The sequence below is a fragment of the Helianthus annuus genome, chromosome 5 (assembly GCF_002127325.2).
Source record: "Helianthus annuus cultivar XRQ/B chromosome 5, HanXRQr2.0-SUNRISE, whole genome shotgun sequence".
Classification (NCBI taxonomy): domain Eukaryota; kingdom Viridiplantae; phylum Streptophyta; class Magnoliopsida; order Asterales; family Asteraceae; genus Helianthus; species Helianthus annuus.
The window spans coordinates 93,250,459-93,264,511 of record NC_035437.2 but is presented as its reverse complement, the minus strand read 5'-3'; the positions used below and the strand labels follow the sequence as shown (position 1 = coordinate 93,264,511).

General features: G+C 35.7%; 1 protein-coding gene across 1 annotated transcript; it reads left to right on the top strand.

Moving 5' to 3' along the window:
* Positions 1–564: 564 nt before the first annotated feature.
* Positions 565–13,465, top strand: LOC110940389 (uncharacterized protein At3g06530). The gene is made up of 35 exons (XM_022181940.2): positions 565–910; positions 2,197–2,410; positions 2,573–2,668; positions 3,009–3,126; positions 3,208–3,381; positions 3,574–3,744; positions 3,852–3,907; positions 4,000–4,235; positions 4,366–4,451; positions 4,557–4,682; positions 4,999–5,073; positions 5,210–5,378; positions 5,464–5,603; positions 5,694–5,780; positions 5,876–6,056; positions 6,438–6,538; positions 6,671–6,823; positions 6,921–7,074; positions 7,365–7,528; positions 7,672–7,753; positions 7,840–8,002; positions 8,094–8,169; positions 8,269–8,421; positions 8,515–8,583; positions 8,800–8,904; positions 9,006–9,095; positions 9,206–9,622; positions 9,716–9,898; positions 9,987–10,082; positions 10,149–10,216; positions 10,582–11,125; positions 11,203–12,272; positions 12,368–12,620; positions 12,699–12,869; positions 12,997–13,465. Exons 1-35 carry the CDS (start codon positions 751–753, stop codon positions 13,225–13,227), a joined length of 6,432 nt encoding a protein of 2,143 aa, XP_022037632.1. The 5' UTR covers positions 565–750; the 3' UTR covers positions 13,228–13,465.
* The last annotated feature ends 588 nt before the right edge of the window (positions 13,466–14,053 follow it).

Here is a 14,053-nt window from a genome sequence, read left to right as displayed (position 1 = left end):
TTATTAGCTACCTGTCACTTCCCTATTGGACCAATTCATTTTTTATTTAATTTTATTCCCAGTTTAAAATTACGATTTCGTTCTTCGTTTAAAATTACGTTTTTGCCCCCAGCTCAAAATAAAATTATAATTTTGCCCTACCTCAAAATACGCTTTTGCCCTCGGTTCAAAAACTCTTTTTTAATTTTGTTCCCAGTCTAAAATTACGGTTTCGCCCTCCGTTTAAAATTACGTTTTTGCCCCCAGTTAAAAATAAAATGTTTTTTTTTTCCTCTAGCTAAAAATTACGATTCTGCCATCAGCTCAAAATTACGGTTTTCCCACAGTTCAAAATAAAATTATGTTTTCCCCCTTAGCTCAAAATTATGACTTTGCTCTTAGTTTAAAATCATGATTTCGTATCATGTTCATAATATAATTCCGATTTTGCCCTCTGTAGAGACATACATGTTATGAGAGAGAAATATTTGTTTTATTGCCCTGCAACGCGGGCTGGGCAATGACTAGTTAATAACAAAAGTGTTATTCAGCAATAGTAGAGGACCGGTTTTGGCGTGTAAACAAACCGGCGTGTATACATGAAAGCACCATAAACCCTAAAAGCCCTAAAACACCCGCGCCAGCCATCTCATTTGAAGTCGGTAGCACCTCTACTCCTCTGTGGGTTTTAGGGTTTATCAATTACACTCTTAAAAACTCTCAATTAGCTCAACGAAATCTCTTCAGCAATCTTCGTTTCAATCATCTTCAATGGCGACATCGATTGCGTCACAGCTACAAGCAATTAGGTCAATTGTTAAAGCCGACACAGACACTCTGAAAAGACCGTTTACTCGCCCCTCAATCTTGTTCGATGCTAAAGAAGCTGCTGATATTGACCTTGATGCTCTCTTCGACCTTGCTCAATCAGGTATTTTTATTTTTTATGCTTTTGTTTTGTTTTGTTTTATAAGTTGAAAGTTCATGTAGCTAGCAAGTTAACTTTTTCAAATATTTGGTTTATTACGCATCTATTTGAGTTGAGAAGTAATTTGGTTAATGTAACTACTTAAAAGCATGAATTTAACAATCTCAGGTAGGTCTCTATTGTTGTTAAATTCAGTGTAATCTAATTTTTAACTGAATATATGCAGTTTATATCAACATTTTAGAGCATTTTCACTTGAGTGCTATATAGAGGGTGTTTGGGGTTGAGTTTTGAATAAAGATTATGCGTTTTGAATAATCAAAACTTGATGTTGAAAGATAGTGTTTGGATTTGATTTTGTTGCTTGATATCACAATAAACAGATAATCAACTATTTGAATGTTTGGCAAATATATATTTAAAAAAATAAACAAGTGAAAATCCTTTTCTAAACGCTAATAATCAATTTTTGGAAAACTGCGTTTTGTTGCAGTTGGGGGGAGCTGCTTTTGGAAAACTGCGTTTTGTAACTTTCTAAACGCAAATAATCAATTTTTTAATTTTCTTTACCCAAACACTCAAAACTGATTATTTACGATTTCAAAACTCAATAATCTAAAAATCTCCTTCAAAACTCAACCCCAAACACCCTCATAATTTAACTAAGAAACACGTTTTTTCTTTAAACTTTGTTTATTTTGAAAAAAAAAAATTCTCACATCTGATTCTCCATCTCTGTCTATATCTTACTAATATACACTTATCTTATTGTTTGTCTGGTTTTATACACTCACAAAATTATATATATTGATGAATAGTCACCCGATAAATATAGAGGGATGTCTTGGTTGTGCTCTTAGAATGCAGAACTTGAATTTTTTTTTTAATATTTGATGCTAGCATTTGAATGATTAAATTTATAGTATTTTTTGGGCCGGTTACTGACTTAGGTTGTTCTAGTGTTTATGATCGAAATATAAGTCGGATCAACTGCCCGAAATATTGGATTATGCCAAGTCATAGACTGGTTTATACTGATGCATGCTTTTAGAATGTTTCTTAGTGTCTTGTGCTTGTAGCTTTTGGTTTGCATCATGCTAAAGATTATTATTGTACTATAAAGTTTAACAATGCTTCAGTCAAACTAACTGGTTTTTGGTTCAGCCATTAATGTAAATGAATTTTTTGTCTGTTACTAAACATAAGCTCTAATAACTGAATAATTGTTTCTTAAGCCAGAAGATACAATGTTATTGCAAGTTTGAATAATCTGAGCTTTGGTTTCTCAGGGTTGGAGGCTCTTGTGACACAAGATGAACGATTTGCGAAGTACAAGAATGATTTGTTTGCACATAAGAGTAAAGAATTGGATAGAGAACTGATGGGTGTTGAAGAGAATAACCAAATTAATGCTACAATTAGCTCTTATTTGCGGTTGCTTTCAGGACATTTTCAATCACCTTCAGCCTTGCGGACACTTGAATATCTAATTCGTAGATACAAGTATGTATTGTAATTTATAATTCATACTTGATCTTTTCATGTTTTCCCCATTTTGAACTGTCAAGTTTTCTTGTACGTTAGATTGAGAGGGGTTACATATTTGTTAACCCATTTTTTATGTCGACATATTTACTTATTCACTTGTTCATCTGTTTTCTGTAGGATCTATGTTTACAACACAGATGAGCTGATTTTATGTGCTCTACCTTATCATGATACACATGTCTTTGTACGTATTGTGCAACTTCTTGACACAGGGTAAGAAATGGGTTCTTTCTCGCTCTGTTTTTTATTAGAGGTGCTGATTACTTACGAAGGGTTTGTTTTTGGTTGCATTTTTTATTGGTCAAATGGGCTGCAAAGTTCTCTTAGTTTACTTTTAATGCATAAAGTTACCCGGTTTATTCTACTCCAAAAGATATATTATTATTATTAAAATATTATTTTGTAAAAGGTTTATTAAAATTTGGCACATAGTGTTCTGGGAACAACTCATTTGGCTTGTCCTGTTCTGTGATTACTTTTTTTATTTATAATTCTGGATTTAGTGTTGTATCTGAGTATTTATATTGTGATTACTTTTTTTTCTGTGATTCAGACATGGTAAATGGGCGTTTCTTGAGGGTGTTAAGATATCTGGTGCACCACCCCCCAGGAAGGTTATTGTGCAGCAATGTATACGCGATATGGGGGTTTTAGAAGCTCTATGCAACTATGTAAGTTTAGTGATATATGTTTACATGATAACGAGGAACATCATTAATCATTTTTGTAAATCTTTTACATTAATTTTATAGGCTTCACCTGCCAAGAAGGTTCAACCGTCAAGGCCTGTGATAAGCTTCTGTACTGCTGTTGTTATCGAGGTTTTGGGCTCTCTTCCAGCTATTGATTCTGATGCTGTAAAGAGAATTCTTCCGTATGTGGTTTCAAGCCTTCAGATTCATTCAAAAGGAAATACAGATCACAAGGTGTACATTTTGGGCATCATAAACATTTGATTAGTAATCGGTTTTTTATTGAATTACATCTCAAGTCAATGGTTGTGTTTTTCAGTTTGTAGGGAGTTTTTTCCCTATTTAAAATTTCATTGATGTTTCCTGCTATGAACATTTGATGATACCAAGGACTTTAATTATTATTATTGTTGTTTTTTTTGTCAGGCTGGGGCTTTGATGATTGTTGGCTTACTAGCTAGTAGATCAACATTATCTTCTAGTCTTATTAAAAGCTTGATTCGCTCCGTTGCTGACGTGGCGCGTGACGATGCAGAACATTCTACTGATTTACAGTTGTTTCGAGTGTCATTCATGGCCTTGGTGAATGTTGTACAGGTATCCTTGGATGCAATTACACTGCAAGTGAACAAAACATTTGTTTTAAACATGCCTGACATTGCATTGTCTTGTATGAATGATATATCCTTTTGTTTACATGGCAGTTTCAATCGGTGGAAGTGCTCTCTAAAAAAGTTGTGGATATCTTGAAAGAAATTCGGTAGGCCTCAAAGTTAAAAATTTCTTTTATTTAAGATGTTTTTAGTTTTTTTTATCTAAATTTTATGAGCTTGGTTTGATTTTGTGATGAAGGGATCTTACGGGGATTCTTTCTGGATTGACCAAGGAGTTCAATATTGATAAGTTTCTTGCCGTCCTTTTGGAATCACTCATGGAATATAGTTTTGAAGACGACATGTGCCATCAGGCACTTCTTTCTATGATCGAAACTGTTCCTGTTAATGCTCTAGCTGGCCGTCTAGTCTCAAAAGTACTTTCTATCTCTAAGAAGTTATATAAGAAAGGGAATGAAACATCATCTACAGCAGGTTAATTCACAACTTCCAATAGCTATTTGATACTTTTTTTGTGGGGCAACTTTGGATATATATACATACTTGGATTATCTGCATATGTTGTATATTTTTGCTCATCCTTTTCGTTGGATTGACAAATCAGCAAAAAGCAAGTTGAAACAAATCTTGGTCTCCATTAATGTTCATTATTCACTGGAATTACGAGAAGCTGTTCGAAGTTCCTTAGAGGTCTGTTGTTTTGCTGTATACTTTTTTGAGGTGTTTAATTTTCTCAAGTTTAAATATTCTTATTTCGGTTTTGAACTCAACCTCTCTTTTACTTCTCCCTATTAGGACATTGAAGTGAAATCCAAGAAAGATAATTCTGCATATGAAATTCTCTGTAAGGCATTAGATGGAGGCTTGGACTCATCTGCATCATCCGATTCAAAGATTTGGTTTGGACTTGAACATCCAAAGGTATTTTTTAAGCAATGATACATTTTTTTTTTGTAATCCATACGTACCGGAGTAAATGTTTTTGAAAAAAAATGGAGGACTAAAACAGTTTGCGGGTCAAGGTCAACCCAACTTGGCCAGCCTCGTACTCAAAAAAACTATTCGTTTTGACCACCGTCCAATTTTGCTATCTTGAGTTTGAAGTAGTATAGTATTGCACATGGCTGGCTTCTCTTGGCCTGTAACTAACTAGAGTATATCGCATCTCATTTTCAGGGTAATGGTCCACCTGCAATTCATTTTTCTGATGTTTTATTATGTTCATATGATGTCACAGGCTACGGTTCGGAGGGCTACTGTTATGAGCTTGGATGCGGATTCCAGTCTTGGGGAGAAGCCTGTTAATTCTCAGGTAATATGTTCATATTCGAAAGGAATATATGCTCAAGTTTAGATTACTGGTTTAAAGTATTCAACATTTATAGCTCAGCAAGTCATATGTTAATTATTTTCTGTTTTTTTTTTGACTTTTCCTTTATTTTTATCAGAAACTTCAAACTTTAAATGATGCACTGCTGAGACGGATTTATGATGATGATCTAAGTGTGGTCCAGGCGGTGTTAAGTATGAAAAGATTGTCTGAGTTCATAAAACATTCAGATCTTCTAGATGGCCTTCAGAAGGTGCTTAAAAGATGCACAAGTATATTATTCTCAAGTAAGTTTTTCTTTTCTAGTCAATGTCATTTATTTAACTATAGTCATTGCTGGTGATCTTTTAGCTAACTTGTTTTTATTTATAGAGGGATCAGATAATACAACTTTGGCTGCTGATATCACTGAGTCATGTATTAAGCATGTAATTGCAAGCCTCTCAGGCCAAGAAGGATATGCAAAAGAGCTCGCTGCAATGATATTTCCTCTAATATTAGCCACGCCAAAGGTCTTTGTAGATTTTGCTCTATAAAATAACATTTTGCTGCAATTGTTTTTACTATTTGCTAATCAGCATTGGTTTTGTTATAAATATCAGAGTCAGAAAACAAATATGGCGGCTTTAAGTGCAGCAAAGGAGTTAAAATGGCCTCTTTATCACGGAGTTGACTCCAGCTCTGAACAGGCAAATTCATATCTATGTTTGGTTGCTTTTTTGTATTTTGCTTTGAATGCCAAAATTAGCGCATATTAACTTCTTTTGTGTTTAAATCGTTACAGAAATTGACGTTTGAAAAGATTTCTGATCTTAATATGCGTAATATCGATGCCATGGCGGAATATTTTTCGGCCAACTTTGACGAACATGTACGGTGGTTTGTTGGATACTGCGATGATTTGGAATCGTCCAAGACATTATTTTTCATGATTTTGTTGCATGCACTGATGAAACCACAAAAAGGTAAGTCTATCTGTACTGGTTTTATTATTGCCAGGATGCCATGTGTACAATGATGCCTTGTCGTTCATTTCTCTATTCACTATCCCAAGCTGCAAAAACACGAAAGATATAAAAAACGTTTTGGTTTGCAAAAATGGCGCTGTTTTTGTTTTTGTTTTTTTGCTATTCACGTTCTAATTGCTAAATGGTGTCGAATCTATTCAAAATAGACTATTAACGCAGTGACTACTTTGGAAACAGCACTTGTTTTGCCAACTAACTAAAACGTTTTAACCTTTTTTATCAACTTTCTTACTAAAACTTACATTATTTACCTGCTTACAAGTTAATCTGATGTCTTCGTATACTTATATGGCCTTTTTTTCTTCTATTATGTTTCAGATTTTGGGCAGTTTTCTGCATTGTACGAATCCTGTTTTCCAATTGTTTTAAAAGAGTGGGACAGGTTAGAGGCAGCTGGATTTGGAATTTCTACAGAAGAGGTATACTCTCAACAATATAGTTACTTGGATGTTCGTTCAATGATACAGACTTTGAAGATGATTGTGCACTATTTTTAGTAACACTTAAATGATTCTCGGTTCCTAAACCAACTAATTTTTCTGATCTTACAGTCAATCAAAACAATGTTGGACAACGATTGCAAAGCATTTCTTGATAACATGCATGACATGGGATTTGAGGAGTTGAACGCTGAGATATTAATATGCATATTCCGGCGGTTATTGGATGCCTTTTTTGCCACAACTTGTGAGGATGTCTCTAAGGTTAGCCCTTTCTTTGGTTGTTAAAGGTGACAGTTTTTACTTGTTACATTTTAGTGGGTCGATTCGGGTTACTTATGCTAAAACTCAACTCTTGCAGGATGAAAACAAGAAGCGGGAAGTTATTCTTCATAAATTTTTTTCATTTTTTGCGTCTCATTCAAAGGTTATTTTCAAGGAGCATCTTCATCAGCTTGTTTCAAAACAGAAGAGCTCTCCCGCTAGCTTTTTGTCTTCGCTTTTTACAGACGAAAGTAGGTCAACGTTTTGATTTTTTTGTGGATTACTTATATATATATGTGTGATAGCTCTATTACTGATTGACTGAGATCTTGGCTAGTCGGATTACGGTCGGGTTGATTGTTTGATTGATTTTTGAGTTACTTTTAGAAATTTTCTTTATTATACATTGCATTAGTTTAATTGGAGTGAGAGAGTCTGAAAGTATTTGGCAATACTGTAAAGCACAGTAGAAGAGCTTTGTCTTTTTTGTTCGTTCTTTTGATTATTCAAATGGCTTTTCACAGTACGTATATTGATGCAGGTGTTGCTGTTACTGTCCAAAAAGAGAGTCTACACTCATTTGCGTTTATTTGCTTTCAGTTAGAGGAGAGAATTCGTTTAGAAAATGAAATAGATGAGAGCTTACTTCTTCAACTACCTGCTGAGTTTCCTTCCATTCTTGTTCCACTGTCTAGCGATGACCAGGTAGAATTACGTGTCTCATCTCAAACACGTCAATTCAAATTTTTTAGCTAAAAAGGCAACAGGTCTAACCAATGAAACAAGCTGAAAGTCGTCCATAGTCTTTTCTAATTCTTAAATCATTATTGAGGGCCTTCCATTTTCAGGAAATACGGTCAGCTGCCATGAGCTGCGTTGAAGGACTATTAACTTTATGGCCACATGTTAGTTTATCTGGTGGGAAAAATGGTATGTTTTTTAATTAGCTCCTCAGACCTGATTTAATAATGCTAGTTGTCGTGTCATAAAAAAATATTTGTGGTACTTGGCCGCAGGGAGAAGTGCTGTATGGAGTCACTTTCTTGGAGAAATTTTGGCGATGATGGTTCAACAAAAGAAGCTTATTGTATCCGACACCGATTTTCTCTCTGAATTTTTTACAACATTGCTAAGCTCTTCGCACCATGGATTGCTGGTGCCACATAGTGTTGGAGAAAGGTATTTCATAAAGTTTGTAGTTTGACGGTATTATATTTGTGATGAAAATTTTACACTTGATCTAAATCTGTATCGTTTTAAACTTATCCAGATTTGATAGGCCCACAAAAGACAGCATACTGAAATTTATCTTGTGCTCGGCACTATCGTTATGTCCTTACGGAATCGTAAGTTCATTTAATTTCTACCTAAATTATCGCTGCATCAAGTGTTGTTCGTTTTGGATATATTTGTATTAACTTTTCATATGGTTGACAAACTGGCAGATGAAAATAGTATTCTTGCTTCAAGGTTTGGGAAACCAAGTTATGCAAGTAAAAGAAGTTAATACTCTGCTACATGATCTGTTAGAAAGACGCAAGAATTATCATACGACATTGTCAAAGATACAAGTCAAAGTCCTTTGTCTTCTACTAGAGGTAATTCTCCACATAAAGTGTTATGATTATGCTTTTAGAATAATAGAATCTCATTATTTTATTTAAATAACCTTTTCACCTTTGTCTTTCTAGTGCTGTATGAAGCTTACCTCAGCATCCGTTGGGCATTCTGTTGATTCATACATTTTGAAGGCACTTCAGGTGAGTTGTTAAAACCTGTCAAATCGCTTTTTTTTAAGATTTTGAATAGGTTTTAGGCTCTCACGAAAGGTTTTCTGTTTCGACCGGTGACCCGAATTCCTGATTTGCTCATTTGCTTCATCTATCTACCTTCAACAATTTGTGTTTACACTATCAAGTTGGCAAAAGTTGGAAGGAATTATATTCACATTTTGCTTTTTTTCCATACCTTGGCAGGTTGATCGTTCATATTCAGAAGATTTTTCCATTATACAGCCTTGTGCAACTGTTTTGAGATGCCTTAATAGTTCTTTGTATGGAGGTTTCAAGCCTGAAATTCAGGTAAGTTTCTTTAAGTTTGATTATTCTAGGCTGGAATATTTTGACTTTGACTGATATTGACATACCAAATTTTGTGCTAATCTGTTTTTCATAATCTGCAGGAACTTTTATTTCAAGAACTTGTGTGTGTGTTTCGGAGCTGTAATGGTGAAATTCAGAATGCTGCAAGAACGGCCTTGTTACAGATAAAGGTTTGTTTTTTTGTTTTTTTATTTATTTTTTTTCCATAGTTTGTACAGAGGCTTAAATAATGGTTCGAAACAAGTGTTAACGATGATAAGTATGTGATGCTTGGTTGCAGGTTTCTAGCTCGACGATACATCGGATGCTTGATTTTGTTTTGGAAAAAGCAGCTCCTTCAACTGGTACACCACACGGAAAGAAGAAAAAGAAAGCCACTACCCAGCTAAAATCTGAACTACATAACGATGTTGGTCATAGGGGCTGCAGCAAGCTCTCGTTTTTGAGTTCTTTACTTGATGTCTTGTTACTAAAGAAAGACATAGAGAACAGGACCACTCTTGTAGAGCCATTGTTTAAGCATCTTAACATAGTTTTTACGGACAAAGAGTGGATAAATGAAGCTGTTAAGCAGGATGAACAACATGCAGAAGCGTCTTCTGATGTCTCACAAAGTACACTATGTTACATACAACAAAATCTACTTTCAGTCCTCGAGGATATTACCAATTCCCTTATTGTCACTGATAGAGTACAGGTTATAAATATGTTTCTAATCTTTTTTTGTTGTAGTACCCTTCAAAAGTTGTTCCATGTCTAGTAACCATGTTATCACATGTTTCTACTGCAGGATGGAATTGTTGAGAGTTTTGACATAAAGCTATTGGTTAGTTGTGTCCGATCGACAGATGATGCAGCCACACGTAATCATGTGTTTTCATTGTTATCAGCAGTTGCAAGGGTTATGCCGGACATAGTTTTGGATCACATACTTGATATTCTTACTGTCATTGGCCAATCGGCTGTAACACAGGTATATTGATCTAAGTTCGTACCAAACTAATGTTTGAAGCATGGCACATGTATAATGCTAGATTTCACGTGTCGTATCTATTTTGCAGTGGGACAGCCACTCAAAGAAAGTATTTGAAGACCTCGTATCAACTATTGTGCCTTGTTGGCTATCCAAGACTGAAAATCAAGAGGAACTGTTGCAGGTACATTATGCTGAATATTAATAATCGTACTTTCGTCATGAGTTTAACTTGACATTTTTTTCTCAGGTTTTTCTGGATATTTTACCGGATGTTGCTCAGCATAGGAGACTTTCTATTGTTGAGCATCTTTTGAGGTACTTATTATCAGTTTTTAGGCTACCCTACCTGGTTTGGGTGTAACTCTAAGAAAACAGAACTGAACCGAACTGAATTCGTATTATTTGGTTTACATGCCAACATTTAAACTGGTGTTATCTGAAAACCAGATGCTTAATTTTTATTTATTTATTTATTTACTTGACACACACATCGTGTGATTGGACCAATGCCTGAATTTGCTATTGAATTAAAATACAACGAAATGGACCTTTAAATTTGTTTTAGATTTGTATATATGTTCCAACTGAACGACATAACTTTGAGGAAACTAAATTTTGAATCTGTATAGTACGAACAACCTGTAATCTAGCGAAACTGACCTGTCCATTTTACCTAACAGGACTCTAGGGGAGACAAGCAGCCTAGCTTCAGTACTTATCCTCCTTTTTCGCTCATTGGCTTCATATCAAGATAACACATTGGAGCATGTATCTGCAAGTGTACGTACACAGTGGCAGTACACTTTCGCCTTACAAATTTCAGGGCAGTATTCATGCTCGATCTGGCTTCCGTCACTTGTACTGATGCTTCAGAAGCTTGAAATGGAATCATGGGACCCACAACTTGTCGTGCAAATTTTAGTTGCAATGCAGTTTATTAATGACAAATTACAAGATCCGGAAATATCGTTCAAGCTTAAATCTGGTGGAGATGACAATAGCATTCAGGAAACATGTGGGGCACTTATGAAGCATGTTGCCACTTACTTGCAACTGGTTGGGTCAAAGAGAAAGGATCTCGGTGTTCCAGCCTCGCTCGGAAAAGAACTAAAAGAGCTCATGCACGCAGTCTTGACGTCTGTCAGAAAGGGGCTCCTGCCCTCTACTTACTTTCAAGTCATCATCACATTGTTGGGTCATGCAGACCTAAGTTTGCGAAAAAAAGTGAGAATTTTTACTAATTATAACAAATTTACCTGCTTACTTTCTACATCATGACTTATGTATATGGTTTTCAACAGGCTCTCGGGCTTCTATGTGATGTGGCAAAAGAATGCAGCACATTAACACAAAAGCATAATAAGAAGGTTGTTAATCCAAGCATAAGAAGCTCATGGCTTCTGTTTGACGAAATTACATCACAACATTTTGAGAAAATGTGTCAGGAGATCTTAAAAATAGTCGATGACAGTGCAGATACTTCTAAACAAACTTCCTTGAGGCTATCAGCGGTGTCTACCCTTGAAGTTTTAGTGACAGTTTTTCCTTCTAGTGACTCCGTCTTTAACACATGTCTAGCAACGGTTATTAAGCATATACATTCTGATGATCTGGCAGTCTCTTCCGGATGTTTCCGGACTGTTGGCGCGTTAATTAACGTGCTTGGGCCTAGATCTTTACCTGAACTTCCTAGTATCATGGATAATGTGTTTAAGAGGTGTCATGCTGTCTCTTTGTGTGATAATTCAGAACCCCAAGACAGTGAAACTTCTAAAGAATCTCTCTTCATGTCCATTCTTGTTACCGTAGAAGCGGTTATTGATAAACTTGGTGGTTTCTTGAATCCGTATCTTGGTCAAATTCTGCAACTTTTAATTTTGCGTTCTCAATATGCAAATAACTCAAGTTCGAAGTTGAAGCTAAAAGCTGATGCTGTACGGAAACTTATAACAGAAAGAGTTGCTGTTCGACTTTTGCTTCCACCTCTTTTGAAGATATACTCTGAAGCAGTCCAATTTGGAGATTCAAGCTTATCAATTACTTTCCAGATGTTGGGGGATTTCATTAGTACTATGGACCGATCATCTGTATCTGCTTTTTATTTAAGTATCTTTGACACGTGTTTGCTTGCTCTTGATATCCGCCGCCAACGCCCTACTTCAGTCAAGAATATTACTGCTGTAGAGAAGGAGGTTATCAATGCAATGGTGGTTCTTACAGCGAAACTTACGGAAAACATGTTCAAGCCTCTTTTCATTAGGTGTGTTGAGTGGTCCGAATATGTAGAACAAAATGATGATTTAGGGCTTGCAAATGTTGACCGTGCAATATCTTTCTTCAGTTTAACACAAAAGCTTGTCAGTAGCCACAGGTGAGTTAATAATATTCTGTTGTTTTCACCACCTTAAAGTCATGTTGCGCTAGCAGAATTTGTTCTTATTTTATTTTTAATCTGTAATGCTATAGATCGCTGTTTGTTCCATACTTCAAATACATTCTTAATGGATTGGTGCGTCATCTGACCGATGAAGTTGCAAAATCCGGTCCAAGTCAAAAGAAGAAAGCAAAGCTTACAGGCCCGGATGTATACAAGAGCCAAGAAAATTCTAGTTTGTCTGTTGGAAAATGGCATGTGAGAGCGCTGGTTTTGTCCTCTCTTCACAAGTGTTTTCTCTATGACGCTGGAAACCTTGCGTTTCTTGATTCCTCAAATTTCCAAGTAAGCACAAATACTGTTTAATGCATTAATCACTTTCATGATAGCTGTATTTGATCATACACTTATTGTCTTGTGCAGGTGTTGTTGAAACCTATTATCTCACAACTTGTGGTTGATCCACCAACCTCTCTTGAAGATCATCCAGATGTACCCTCGGTTAACGAGGTTGATGATGTGTTGGTTTCTTGTGTTGGACAAATGGCTGTTACTTCCGCCAGTGACCTTCTCTGGAAGCCACTTAATCATGAGGTTAGTCTCAGATTGGGCCGGGTTAGGTCAGATTTGCCTGACCCGTTTCCACTTTTCTCTATCACTATTCACTACAGCATTTCTTTTCAACTTTTTAAATTTGTTTATGTTCCAATATGTCTTGCAGGTTTTAATGCAAACACGGAGTGAGAAGGTACGAACCCGAATACTAGGGCTAAAGATAGTGAAGTTTTTGGTGGATAATTTGAGAGAAGAATATTTGGTATTCTTACCTGAAACCATCCCGTTCCTTGGCGAATTACTCGAAGACGTGGAATCGAATGTTAAATTGTTGGCTCAGGAAATTCTAAAGGAAATGGAAAGCACGAGTGGAGAAAGCCTTCGCCAGTATTTGTAACATCCTAATTATCAAACAATCCACATCAACTCGGTCATAATGTAAGTTTTGGTTTTCTGGTAATGAGAATGACCTCAAAAATTTTGTAAACTAGGAGCCTTTTTTGACATCTGGTTTGGATTTTTATGGTGTTATGCTAAGCCCCCCATTCCATAACATTATCTATTTTTCAAGATATGCATGTATTAATATAAACTAGTAAAATTTCCACGCGCGTTGCGGGGGAATTTGGTCGGTATTTGTTTGGTTTTTACAGTATCGATACAGAACTGAAACTTGGTATAAAGTCGGTGACATTGTCTAAAAGGATGATACATATTTTACATCGATCTAAAATTACAAAAACGAATACCGGTAACAGTCTCAAATATTGTTAAAGATAACGATTTTGCTCTGCTGAAATAAAAATTATATAGAGTAACATAGTCTAAATTAATTATAACGGTAGTTAAATAAAAGTTGTAATATAACAAAATCTTAGCATGCTTATTCATTTTAAGAATATGGGTTAAATGCTTGGTTGGTTTCTGTGGTTTTCAAAAATTGCAGACTTAGTCCTAGGGGTTTACTAATTACACGCGTGATCCTAAAACTTGTCAAAAATGAACTCGCTTGGTCCCCAGTCCTAACATCAGTTAAATTTCTCAGTTAACTATGTGTGAAATGACTATATTACCCTTGAACAATTAAAAACCTAAAACTAAGAATTAAAAAATTAAGAAACCCACCACAACCTGCATCATCTTCATCACCAACCCACCCCCAGTCTCACCCTAACCATCAACAAATCTTCATCACCAACCCACCCCAAGCCGACCACACGTGT